Source organism: Sarcophilus harrisii, chromosome 5 (genome assembly GCF_902635505.1).
Source record: "Sarcophilus harrisii chromosome 5, mSarHar1.11, whole genome shotgun sequence".
NCBI lineage: Eukaryota > Metazoa > Chordata > Mammalia > Dasyuromorphia > Dasyuridae > Sarcophilus > Sarcophilus harrisii.
Genome location: NC_045430.1, coordinates 227,541,033 through 227,554,606, shown reverse-complemented (window position 1 = coordinate 227,554,606; position 13,574 = coordinate 227,541,033). Strand labels below are relative to the sequence as shown.

Sequence of the window (13,574 nt, the reverse complement as noted above, 5' to 3'; positions counted from 1 at the left end):
GGGCTTTTCAGGAGTCTGGAGGTTTCTTATAGTGATGTTATTGAAATCAGAAATGACCCCATCTCTACAATATATATTGTATTAGCATCCTAGTCCCACCAGGATATCATGCTGTTGTGGCTCTAGGAATGAGACTCGTGAGGATTTAAAGGTCTGACATGTGCATTTAACTGAAACTCCTATCTCTTAGCAGTTTTTCAGAATTCTGTTGAGAAATCATTTAGTCTTAATCTACAATTTTGACTTATTTAGAGCTTACACCAGAGCAGAGAAAGTATTAGAGTTTTGAAATTGGTTATCCATTAATATTTGCTTTTCAATACTTGTTGATGGTAACTTTGTAGCTTTCAAAACAACTGAGTTCTAGCCTTTTTATTCAGGATCCGAACTGCACACTTTTTGTTGCCCATTTTGTGCTCCTGATTCTTTCTTCATCCTTGTATACATTCATGTGTGTGTGTGTGTGTGTGTGTGTGTGTGTGCGTGTGCGTGTGCGTGCGCGCATATATGTGTAGTGAAGAACTACATTATTTTTTTTTTCTAGAAAGAAGGGAGAGGGAGGACAGAATTTGAGAAGACAAACAGTAATCTTTTAAATAGTGATCATCTCTGAAAATTTTCTACTGTAAGAGTGTAGTAATAGCTTGAATTCAGATGAACTTTTATTTCAGGAAATTAAAATGCTTTGAAATAATATTATTTATAGTTATAATTAATTATATGTAATTACCTATGCCTATATATAATTATTTATACCTATAAATATAAATATTTATACCTGTTTTATAAAACAAAAATATTGTTCCTTCTATTTTGGATAGAGTTTAATATTTATAATTTTCATATAATTTAGATGCTCTTAACTCAATATTCTTATTAATATTAAATAAATCTTTGTATTAAAAATGATCCTCAGACAATTCATTTATTTGTCTCTTAGCTGTTTTCCATTGAGATTATGGATAAATTATTTAGGAATAGCTATTGTATTTTTATAAACCATATAATATTGACCTCTTTCTATGTCAGCCAAAATTATTTTGTATTTAGCTTGTCCATCCACAATTGAAAATAAATTGGCTCACTAAGATATTTTCCCTTAATTAGAACTCTTCAGCTTTAGACTCTGCTTTATATCCTTGTTCCAGATTGCAAGGCTACCTATATGGGGCAGAGATCCTGGGAAATGATTGTTGACATACTGGCACACTAGTAGTAATAGGATCAGAACCAATAGGGGCTTCCACTTAACAGGACCATATGAAAAGTCAGAGAGGAACCAAGTTCTCCCATTAATATTTCAACAGTGATCTTAAAAGAGTACCAGATTGAACACTGATAGGGGGAAACATCAGTTATCTCCTTCATCTGACTCAGAACCTCACAAAAAAAAAAAAAAAAACCCAGCTAAAAATCATAGACACTCAAAGAGGCAAACTGTTAGAGTCAGTACCTTGACCAGAAAATCGAAGGGGGGAACAGCCGAAACAGAAGACTCAGGACTGCCAGCTGGAGATTCTGCCAAAGAACCTTGGAGACTTAGAAGTACATTTAGGAAGATGGAAGTCATCACCCAGAAATCACCACCCAGAAAGTGAAGATAGGACCAAACAAGGGCCTGATCCCACTCCATTTAAGATGGGGATGCAATCTGACCCTGGTATAGAGTCCCAAAGATGAGTAAATAGAAGAATATATTCACTATGATACTTTCTTTTTAAAATTATCTTTTTTTTTTTTTAATAGCCTTTTATTTACAGGATATATACATGGGTAACTTTACAGCATTAACAATTGCCAAACCTCTTGTTCCAATTTTTCACCTCTTACCCCCCCACCTCCTCCCCTAGATGGCAGGATGACCAATAGATGTTAAATATATTAAAATATAAATTAGATACACAATAAGTATACATGACCAAAACGTTATTTTGCTGTACATCTTTTTAAAATTATCAATAGAAATTCATTTTCAAAAGCTATATGAAAGAATGTTCCAAATCACTAATAAAAAATACAATTTAAATAATAAAAACAACCCAGATGTTTCGGTTTACATCCAACAAATTGGTAGAATTGTCAAAAGATAGAAATAGTCCATTCTGGGGGGGTTGTGGAAGGATGAATAGATGTTGTTTGATTTGTGGTTCAAATTTGAAATTAGACAAAGAAAGTCACTTGACACAGAAATTCCCCCAAAAGGTCAAAGTCCTCATACACATCAAAACATTTATAAAACTTTTGTATTATCAAAGTATGTGTATGTGCCCTATCAATTGGGTAATGGTTAAACAAATTGTGGCCCTTGAATCTAATGGAATATTACTGAACAGCAAGAATAAGAGTATGATGAATACAAAAGCAGGGAAAGACTTATATGAACTGATATTCATATAAAGTAATATGTGTCAACAGTAGAAAAGGAACTAACTGCAAAATAATAAAAACTAAATGCAAATTAAAAATGAAAAGGCTTGCCTCCAAAAAATATAGGCCACATTCCCCTCCCTTCCTTCTTTGAAGAGATTAAGAAATCCATGGGTGTCAAATACAGAGAATTACATCACTTTTTAAGAGATAAAATAGTCAGTGCCAAAGAATGTGGAACTTTAGCTGTTGCTAAAGAATTAGAATTAACAAAATCTTGTTAGAAAGCAATTTGAATTATGTGAAAAAAGTGGCTAAAATGTCTGTGCTCTTGATCCAGAGATCTATGACTAGGTAAATACCCAATACAATACTTTAAAAGAAATTTAATGGACCTTGAGATATCTAAGATTGAAACTCAGAAGAGTAACTATAATAATTACAAATAGAGGAAAACATGGCTTGACCACTAGAGCTATAAGAGTTTTGGAAGAAATTAAGGAGGAAATAAGCATTTGAATTAGGGGTGAAATAAGAGCTCTGAAGGAAAAAATAGCCAAAAACTAAGAACAAAAGGTGAAAAAAACTTATTCAAGTTGCAGACCTTATGACAATAAGAATGAACTAAAGAGAACTCTGATTTCATGAAACAAAAAGAAATACTAGAACAAAATCAAAAGATTAAAAAGAAATGGAAAATATAAGGTATCTGCTTATGAATAAAAATAATGAATAATGAATGAATTTATAAGTGAGAGGATAAGTGAATAAAAATAGCTAACCTGGAAAACAGGTCAAGAAGGATCAATTTTAGTTATTAGTTTCATCACTGAAAACTGATGTCCCCTCAAAAAAAAACAAAAACAACTCATATTTCAAGTATTAGTATTTATTAGAACCACAGGACAAAGTGAAAAGAAAATCTGTTATTTCTTAAAAGAAACCTCACAGTGAAAACCTCCAGAAATACCATTGCCCAAATCCAAATATTTTAGATAAAAGAAAAAAAGATGACTAGAGCTAAAAAGAAGCCAAATACCATAGTCAGGATCATAGAAGTTGTTGCAGCACTATCATAAAGGATACTTTGCAGACTTTAAAGCAGAGGCAGCAAAATCTGTAGAGCCACAAGTAACTTGATTAAAATTCAACTACAAAATGGTTAGCACAATAAATAAACATATGATACAACATAGCTAATGTTAATTTGTGGTTTTCTAAGTCAACTGGGGATGCCTTTCTATTATATAGTTAGAAATACTAGCTATATATAAAGTAGTTATTATTATTATTAAACTTAAACTATTAGCTCATCTTATTTTTCAAAAGAGAGAAAAACCAAACTACCATTGTTAGGAATAATAAAGGAGAATTCTCAAATGTAGAGGAAATAAAGGGAATTGTTAGAACATTTTTTTTCCCAAAAAAGTTGATCAGAGGGACAGATGAGGAATATGAAGTCCAGACATAATATAATGATACAGTGTTCAGCATGTTCAACAAGTCTGATAGCATTTGCAATATTCTGTATTCCTGCATCTCCATCTCTGCGAAGGGGGTTGGGGGAGGAAAGGGAGAGATTTTCACAATTCTTCTCTAGGGTCAAGTGTGGCCACTATGATTACACAGTAGTTTCATTTTTGGTTTTTGCTTTATTTTTTTAGTTCACGATGCTGCAATTATTCTGATATCCTGTCTTTTCATCCTGAGCAATTTTTGTCCAGGTCTTTCTATAACTCTTCCAAAAAGAGTCTCCCTAGTTGACTGGAGATCTTCCTCTTAATCTTTTAATTAATTTCATAAATACCAAGGCAATGCTGAGGTGATCCATTTGTTATCTCTCTTACTGTAAATTATTTTATTGATGTTTTTGGTTTAGAGACAAGAATCATTTCCTTTGTTCTCTACTAGTTGTTGTTCAACTGGGTCTAGCTCTTGGTGACCCTGTGCACCATGTTGTCTGTGGGGTTTTCTTGGCAAAGATACCGGAGTGATTGGCCATTTTCTTCTTCAGTGTATTAAGGCAGTCAGGATAAGGGACTTGCCCAGGATCCCACATATAGTAAGTGTTTAGATTTGAACTCAGGTCTTCTTGACTCCAGGCTGTATTCTTTCCACTGAACTATCCAACCAGTTTTAAGGGAAGCAAAACCACCTGATTGCTCTTGTGATTAAAGAAATAATTAACAGAGAGAAAGGAAGAAATATAGTAGTCTGTTTCTTTGCCATGTGGCAAGTCCCCATGGAGTTCTAGCTATTTTGAGCAAGGGCAAGAAGTGATACCTGAAGTTGGTGTTCACATTTGACTTCATGGCTTTCATGTAGAATTGTACCTAGTGTGACATGGATGACCAGCGGAGATGATTCTTATGAAGCTGGCGTGTGGGAGCTAATTAACTGGATGGTGTCACATTGAAAGTAAATAGCAATCTCTTCTGCTTTGGCCAATTTCTAAAGGTCTTTCCCTCCCAGATTTATTTGTTTTAGTTTGGGGGGGTTTTTTGCACCTAGGTGAAGAAGGAGATTTTTTGCCTCAATTGCTGCCCAGCTTTAAGCATTGAATGGGTACAGCCTCAGTCAAACTAAGACCTTAGATGTTGAAGACCTTAGCTTAAAAAGATCACAGTCTCCCATTTCATCCAGGGTCCTCTCCAGTCCTTATCTCTATCTGGCCACTGGACCCAGATGGCTCTGGAGGAGAGAGTGAGGCAGGTGACCTTGATAGTCTTCCTCAGTGAGATCCAGTTCACTTGCATGTCACAGTATCACTTCCTTGATGTCCTCTTCAAAAATGAAGGACAAGCAACAAAAAACTTTCTGAAATACTTATACTTAGTTCTCCTTGGTGCTTTATTTGCTTCTTTAAGACATATTTTAGAAAGCCAGTGTTTCTACTAGCTTACTATTTAAAGCATGCTGTCTGTAAAGTCTAAAATATTCACTGAATCCCAAAATCTGAGTGAGAAGGGAGCACAGAGGCCATCATATACAATGTGTAGCCCACCAGGAATCCAGTGTACAACTTATCTGACCAGGAGCCATCCAGTTGTGAGCTGAAGTTGTCCAGGGAGGGGGATATACTACCTCTGGGGCCGTCTACCCGCTTTTGGATAGCTCTGAATTCTAATGATAATAATTAGGTATGGAATAACTCTGGCCAAGGAGAGAGGATAGATTTTTTCCTCTTACATAACACCTAAATCTGTATCTCTGAAAGGTCCACCCATTGTTCTCCAAATTAAAAAGAGCTCTAGCACAGCAATCTTATCTCTTCTAGATTCAATATACTCCCATTCTTTAGCTGATTCTTATGTGACATAGTATAGACCTTTTACCATTTTTGATCACCTCCTCAGTGCTCAGTACAGGAAAGTACAGAGTCTTTCCTGTAAGGTTGCAAATAATTAGAAATTTTTTGGTAGAAAGTTGGACACATCCAAGGCACTGTTTGATCTTAGTGAACTGCAAAAGTCAATACATTTCCTGAACTACCCCATTGCTGCTGTGGAATGAGTTACACAGGGAAGCTTGCTTTCCTTTACCTTACCAAATATTCAAAAATCCTTTAATAGATTTAATAGGAGTAATTTCAGTTTTGAAAGTAACTCATGGGTTAAAAAAAAATTTCTGTCCTTAACTAGTGTTAAATATGCAAATTCTGAAAATAACTTTCACTATAGTGTTGCTACAAATGATCTGAACTAAAGAGACTGCATTTTTGTTATCAATAGCATGGCAGGCATGACACATTAAAGTCATTAGCCACTTTGAAGAGAATTCCTCATTTGTAGGTGTACTTACTTTGTAGAAGTTAACATAATAAGTCCTGAAAAGAAGGGAATAGAAGTTTCAAAGGTAATATTTTTATAGAAAAAAGAAATAGTATAATTATCAGTTTTGTAATTTTAAAAAATTTTGTAATATGTATCACAATCATTATTTATTTTTAAAGAATTAGAGTTAGTGATTAAGCACTTTGGTTGAGGCTGTTAAATTAAATGTCTTATTTTACATTTTAGATCTTGGCAATGTCCTGTCTTCTACTCCAAAGGTTAAAACTGTAAATGGGAAAGCTGAAAGCAGTGATAGTGGAGCTGAATCTGAAGAAGAAGAGAACCAAGAAGAAGTAAAAGAAGCCAAGCAAAGTAAAAATGATAGTTTTTCAAACAGTTTGCCTAGTAATTCAGCTTTACCTGGGTTGGCCAAACACTTTGGTGTGTATTTGATGATCACCTGTGATGTCTACCACAAAACCCAAATCGGCCAGAACTAGGCCTGCTTAATGCATCTGCAGAATAGGGATACTATTCTTCTGTTCTTAGACTATTCTTACCACTAGTACCTACCTTTTCCATTGTAATATTTGCAATTTGAGTTGAGGTGTTGGGCAAGACTCCTTTGTCCAAAAAGAAGTCATTCATTGGCTGTCCGTGGTACTTGAAATACCACTAGAGAAAGATTCTTTTGGGTTAAAGAATTATTTCCTTGTTAAAATGCATGTTTGTTTCTTCATGTGTGTGTGTGTGTGTCTGTTTGTAAATGTAATGAATCTCAAAAGGAGAAAAAAGAAGTGAGAAATATAGTATTTTTAGTATAAAAATAGGATGAATGTTTTGTTGTTTGTTCATATATATATAAGGGAAAAGATGTTAAGCCTTTCTCAACCAATACCTTCTTGAGAATTAGTTTAATTAGGCTAAGAGAAAGGATGATAAGGAGAATGAGATAGAAGACTGAAGTTTTGAAGGTAGGGAGAAGTCTGGATAGTAGAGTACTTCAGTGAATAACCAAGAAAAAGCCTGAGGACATTAAGTGCTTGGAATTTAGGAGTTTAGGGAATAAGGAGAATAAATTGTAGAAAGGGATAAAACAGAAAGGCCTTTCTGATTCACCTATTTCACAGTCTCACTTGACTAGGGCTAGCTTTCTATTAATGACATTATTAGTTATGGAAACGCTCTGGGAAAGGAGGGCTGAACTATTCTGGACCAGGACATCTCTTCACAGTCAACTAATAGAATCTTGGGAAGTGTGTCAGTAGGAGAAAGTTGTTTCTAGGCCACATAAAAAGCCATATATACAGACTCAAGAGTACAGCAGCCTGCCCTATTTTACTACAGTTACTATCAACATTTTATTTACATTTATATGACTATGATAAGATTGAGCTAATTTTATTTTTCACTAACTCTTGAAATATTTGAAAATTGATATTCCAATATGCCAAGACTATCAATATAAAAGGTTCTGTTGTCAGGAGGACAAAGCTGCTTACCAAGAATTTACTGTACTATATCAAGAATCCCCTTCCCCAAACAAAATTTGTGAATTTACCATTTTGACCAAATGTAGGTATTTCTATATCTACTTTCTTAGAACACAACTCTAAAAATGCATAGGAAAAATCTAAAGACTTCATGAATTCAGACCTTACTAACTCAGAATTGGGCTAGGCTGAAACAATAGGCTTTTCAGTGTCTTTGAATAAGAATTTATTAAATTAAAAGTATTAAGATTGCAGAAGGGAGATGTTATTTATTTAAGAGAACAAATTTTTTTGGTGAACTTTAGTATGGTTTGTTATTTTATTAATGCTGCAATTGCCAATACACTTAAGAAAGAAGACTGATCTAGGAAGATGTCATCTTGAAAATACTTTGTTACTAGTTGTTTATTATTATACATTCTTAAAAGTACTACAAACTATATTCTTTTTAAAATTGTTTAGAATTCAAACCTAAATTTTCCAAATTTGTGAAGTTTTTCTTTAGATTTCTATTTCTTTTAGAAGTTAATCAAATCAGTCTCTGTTCTTTAAAAAAATTTTTTTCTATAGTATTTTATTTTTCTAAATACTTGTAAAGACAGCAAGCATATGATTGTACTTTTGATACTACCTTGTTCATGAACTCAAAGGAATTTAATTTGCCCTAATATTTGATTATAAGGAGATGTTTCCTGCAAAAGGTAGGGTAAGGTTTGGTTAGTTGGAAAGACCCAGGAAAGATGAAGATTGGATTTGAATTTAGACAACTAACAGTTCACCTTTCAGAAGAGGCTTTCCAGTGACTGTTGGTGTGTGTGTGTGTGTGTGTGTGTGTGTGTGTGTGTGTGTGTGTGTGTGTGTGATACTTCCACATTGTGGAGGTGGAAGTATAGAGAATTTTGTATACTTCGTTACAAGTCCAGAGGTTTAGAGTAGGGGTTGCCTCTGCCTATCCCAGTGAAATGAATTTTCAAAAGATGCCAGAAAAGTCAGAGTAGTTTTGAAGACATCTTGGAACTTCTATGCACATGCTGTGGGAACTGCTTTAAAGGTTGTAAATCACTAGGGATTGTAAGAGGATAGTCTGAAATATGAATAGTTCTCATCTGAATGGTCAAATGTTGACTGATTGATTTGTACTTTTATTTTTTTTTCTATATAAAAGCTAAGGAAGCGATACCAGAGTTCACTGACAATAAAGAATTGGAAATTGTTTTCACTAATGGTTATGACCAAGACAACATTCTCCAAGATATACCAAATGATATTCATGCCAGTTCTTCCCTATTAAATGGCTCAAGCACTGAAGAAGTAAAAAATGGGGACCAAAACTTAAAACAAACTGGACAAACTACTGTCAGCATTCATCAAGGTACTAAGTACTACTAATTGTGTATTCATTCTCCTTAGGCAAGACTTGAGTTACCTCAAGATTCAGTAATTTTATGGTCAGTTTCGAAAAGAATTGCACATCAATGAAAATCTATTTGAACAATTTAAGCAAGTTTCAATTCTAGACTATTAAAAAAATACAATGTTGGTACTTTAAATGTTTATGGTAATAGATTATTAACAAAGTAATTTCTAAAAAGAGATCTTCCTGGTCTGGTTTTCATGAATCTATGTGAGGAATTAAAGTTGTAACTTTGAAAGCTAATAGTTGGGCCCAAACTAAAAAACTGTTTTTGTTTGCAAAGTTTGGAAGTAGAATTTTCTGCAGTTATGTAACATTTTAAAATATAACCTTTGTAGTTATTTACTTTTGTTCCTCGCCCCCATTGCTCATTGTAAGTCTCAATCAATTAACTCTAGAACTGCAGTTTTGTAGGAAATAAGAAAGAATATAATTTTGTAAATTAGTTGCTCTTCATGTGGCTGACCATTGTGTTTGTGACTCCCTGTTGTTCAGCTAAGGAGTATTATAGTTATACTTTACCTGGCATATTTTCTTAGCTTCAACTGCATCAAAAATGTAGGTATTTTATATATTAGTAATTTCAGTTATAGAATTGTTTTACAGCACTATTTCCAGAAAGCAAATTTCTTTTTATGGTTCAGTTGTTTTTCAGTCATACCATCTTTTTGTGACCCCATTTGGTGTTTTCTTGACAAAGATACTGGAGAGGTTTGCTATTTCCTTCTCCAGCAAATTTCTTAGTTCATTTTTATTATTGACATTAATTAAGGATTAATTTCATTAGGAATGAATGCCCTTTACCTTGTTGTCTTAGAGAGTTAGCTTAGGACCCTGTGAAAGTAAGGGACCACCCTCGGGTCACACTCTTAGCTAATATGTGTTAAAGGAGGAATTGGATTATAGGATCTCCTTGATGGCCTGAGCTGTCCTGTCTGTTCCTTTTTTCAAATTTTGCTTAAAAACACTTAAAATGCTTTATGTATATTCTTCTACTGCCTTCAATCCCTTCTGGAATTTTTTTTAATAGCTTTTTATTTACAAGTTATATGTATGGGTAATTTTACAGCATTGACAATTGCCAAGCCTTTTGTTCCAATTTTTCCCCTCCTTCCCCCATCCCCTCCCCTAGATGGCAGGTTGACCAATACATGTTAAATATATTAAAATATAAATTAAATACAAAATTAGTATATATGTCCAAACAGTTATTTTGTTGTACAAAAAGAATCAGACTTTGAAATATTGTACAATTAGCCTGTGAAGAAAATCAAAAATGAAGGCAGACAAAAATATAGGGATTGGGAATTCTATGTAGTGGTTCATAGTCATTTCCCAGAGTTCTTTTGCTGGGTGTAGCTGGTTCAATTCATTACTGCTCTATTGGAACTGATTTGGTTCATCTCATTGTTGAAGAGGGCCACGTCCATCAGAATTGATCCTCATATAGTATTGTTGAAGTATATAATGATTTCTCCTGGTCCTGCTCATTTCACTTAGCATCAGTTCATGTAAGTCTCTTCAGGCCTTTCTGAAATCATCCTGCCGGTCATTTCTTACAGAACAGTAATATTCTATAACATTCATATACCACAATTTATTCAGCCATTCTCTAATTGATGGGCATCTACTGAGTTTCCAGTTTCTGGAAACTACAAAGAGGGTTGCCACAAACATTCTTGCACATACAGGTCCCTTTCCCTTCTTTAATATTTCTTTGGAATATAAGCCCAGTAGTAACACTGCTGGATCAAAGGGTATGCACAGTTTAATAACTTTTTGAGCATAGTTCCAAATTGCTCTCCAGAATGGCTGGATGTATGGAATTTGTGTTGTTAATAAATATGACCAGAGACAGAGTTCAGCTTCATCTCAGGAGAGTCCTTGACCTGACTTTTTTTTTCTTTCAAGTCTCTCCTGCAATTTTTATGTTGTTGGCAAAATTTTAGCTCATTTATTACAATGTGTTTTTCATCAATCAGTGGAAAACACTTGAAACCTTTCAGATAAGCATCATCAGTTTCATTTAGACTTAGCAAATTAGGAAAAAAAGCTTAAATTTGATATAATTAATTCCATGTTTTTCTCCCCATTTGGAAATTTGAACAATTGTTAGTTTTTACACAAAAACTTTTGGTAATTGAATTAATGCATTGTTCTTATCTTACAGCATTATCATACTAACTTAGCATTTGTTGATTATATTCAGGCATATGTGATGATCATGTTGAAGATATTTCAGGAATTCAGCATTTGACGAGTGATTCAGACAGTGAAGTTTACTGTGACTCTATGGAGCAATTTGGACAAGAAGAGGTAAAAAAAATGACATTTTCTAATAGGTAAGTTTTCAAAGTGGTTTATCAGGAATTACATGCACAGCATCTGTTTATCACTTTGAAAACGTACCTCTAAAATTATGTCATTTGTATTTTATTACCACTTGATAATTTTTTAAAATTCTTGGGTTTTTCCCCCTAAGAACTATTTAAATTCTCTAAAATTCTCAATTTAAATTCTCTGGGAAATATGAAATAAAGAGATCGTTCTTTAAGATACAGATCCCAGCTGTAGATCTTAATTTAAGTTAGGTCCTAACTTCTTACGAAGGCAAGTAATTGATTTGAAACATTGAAGAATACACACACTGTCCCACTTAGACTCTGATTTTGAGTGTAATTAACATTCCCATTTCCCAGTTTATCCTTTCAGATGGTTGCAATTTAGACAAGAAATATGTTTGCAAAAATTTATCTAAAAAAGAAAACTAAATGTACATTTATTGTCTGGAATTCCTCTATGCTGTGATCTCTAAAAACAACTGGAGAGATGTTTATATTTGTTTGAAATTTGTAGGTATTTTCCTTCAAAATAGTTCTGGTTTTTACCCCTGAAAAGAAATTTATAGAGAAGAGGGAAATAAGCATTTATTGAACACCTACTATGTGCCACACAAAATGCTAAGTGCTTTACAAATATCTCATTTGAAATCACGATAATAACTTTTCCTCTTTCCAGTTGAGGAAACTCAGGTAAACAAAGGTTAAGTACTTTACCCAGGGATTTTTTTTTTTTGTATCATAATAGCTTTTTATTTTTTGTTCCAAATATATGCAAAGATAATTTTTAACATTCACCCTTATAAAACCTTGTTCCAAATTTTTCTCTTTTGCCTCTACCCTCCTCCTTTGTACAACAAGCAATCCAAAATAGCTTAAACATGTGTAATACTTCTAAAAACATTTCCATATTTTTCATGCTGAGCAAGAAAAATCAGATGAAAAAGAGAAAAAATGAGAAAGAAAAAAATAAACACCAACAAAAAAGGTGAAAAGACTGTGCTTTCATCTGTTTTTCAGTCCCCGTAGTTCTCTTTCTGTATGCTGATGGCTCTTTCCATCATATGAAGTGATGCCTGGAATCACCTCACTGTTGAAAAGCTTCTGAGGGACTTTGAACTCAAATCTTCCTGCCCATAGGACCAGTGCTAGAATCACCATACCACCTAGCTGCACCTAGGTTTCATTTTGGGTTTTTTTTAGTTGAGGCAATTGGGGTTAAGTGACTTTGCCCAGGGTCACACAGCCAGGAAGTGTTAAGTATCTGAGAACCAATTTGAACTCAGGTCCTCCTGACTTCAGGGCTGGTGCTCTACCCACACACCAACTTGTTGCCCCGGTTTCAGTTGTTTTGAGTTAAATTTTTTTTTTAAAAAGTTGAGTTGTCCTCTCCTTAATTTTCATTTCTCTAACTATAGTCATTCTGTTGTTAGATAAATATTAAAGTCTTCTATATTTTGACTGCATCTGTCTTCAGAGCACCAAACAGAAGTGATTTGATAATTAGTTCATTGGATTGTATAGACAGCTAATTCCATTTATCCAGGCCAAAAAGAAACACTATTTTGAAGTCTGAATTGTCAAGAATATTCTAAAATAGACTAAGCTCTATGTATTCATTCTCTTTTTTTCATTGATTAGTTCCAAGTTTTCTATTTCAAGTTATTTTTAATTCCTTGATAAAGAGAACAGATGTACGAAATATTACATTTTGAAATAACTAATAAATCAGGTTCAGATATTTTTTAGAAAACTGTTTCTCAAAAAGACAGGATCCCATTCAAGCTTGTTTGCTTTTCCTTGTGACACCCTAGTCGTTACCTGATAAAATCTATTCTTTACTGAAAGAATAGTTCTTGGTGTTAAGCAGAAATTTGATTCTTTTTATATGGGAAATGTGTATGCCCCTTTTCTCCCTTAGTGTTGAAGTAGCTTTGGCCAAATCCCACCAGGGCAACCTTGAAATTTAATCAGATCAGTAGAAAGTAATATGCCGAGTCTCTTGTTTGGTTTGACTTACTAAGTTGTTAGACTGAATACCAAGAAGAGCCATGATATAGGTGATGTTATGAGCATCTTGCGTAAATGATTTCCATCTGTTTGTTTGTTTTTTAAATCGTTGTGACCTTTTATTTTTTGAGGGTTAAATGTTATATTTTTCTGAATGTGGATGTGACTGTATTGTACA

General features: G+C 33.8%; 1 protein-coding gene across 4 annotated transcripts in view; it reads left to right on the top strand.

Annotated features, from left to right (window-relative positions):
• The window catches only part of ACBD5 (acyl-CoA binding domain containing 5), a 58,690-nt gene that overhangs the window by 22,708 nt on the left and 22,408 nt on the right, over nt 1-13,574 (top strand). For all 4 annotated transcript variants that reach the window (XR_004229781.1, XM_031939828.1, XM_031939829.1 and 1 more), the window contains 3 exons: nt 6,387-6,512; nt 8,799-9,005; nt 11,257-11,363. Coding sequence is in view for 3 of the 4 variants with exons in the window: in XM_031939828.1 (XP_031795688.1) it covers nt 6,387-6,512; nt 8,799-9,005; nt 11,257-11,363 (440 nt within the window). In the remaining variant the exon portion in view is untranslated. The remainder of the gene's footprint in view (nt 1-6,386; nt 6,513-8,798; nt 9,006-11,256; nt 11,364-13,574) is intronic.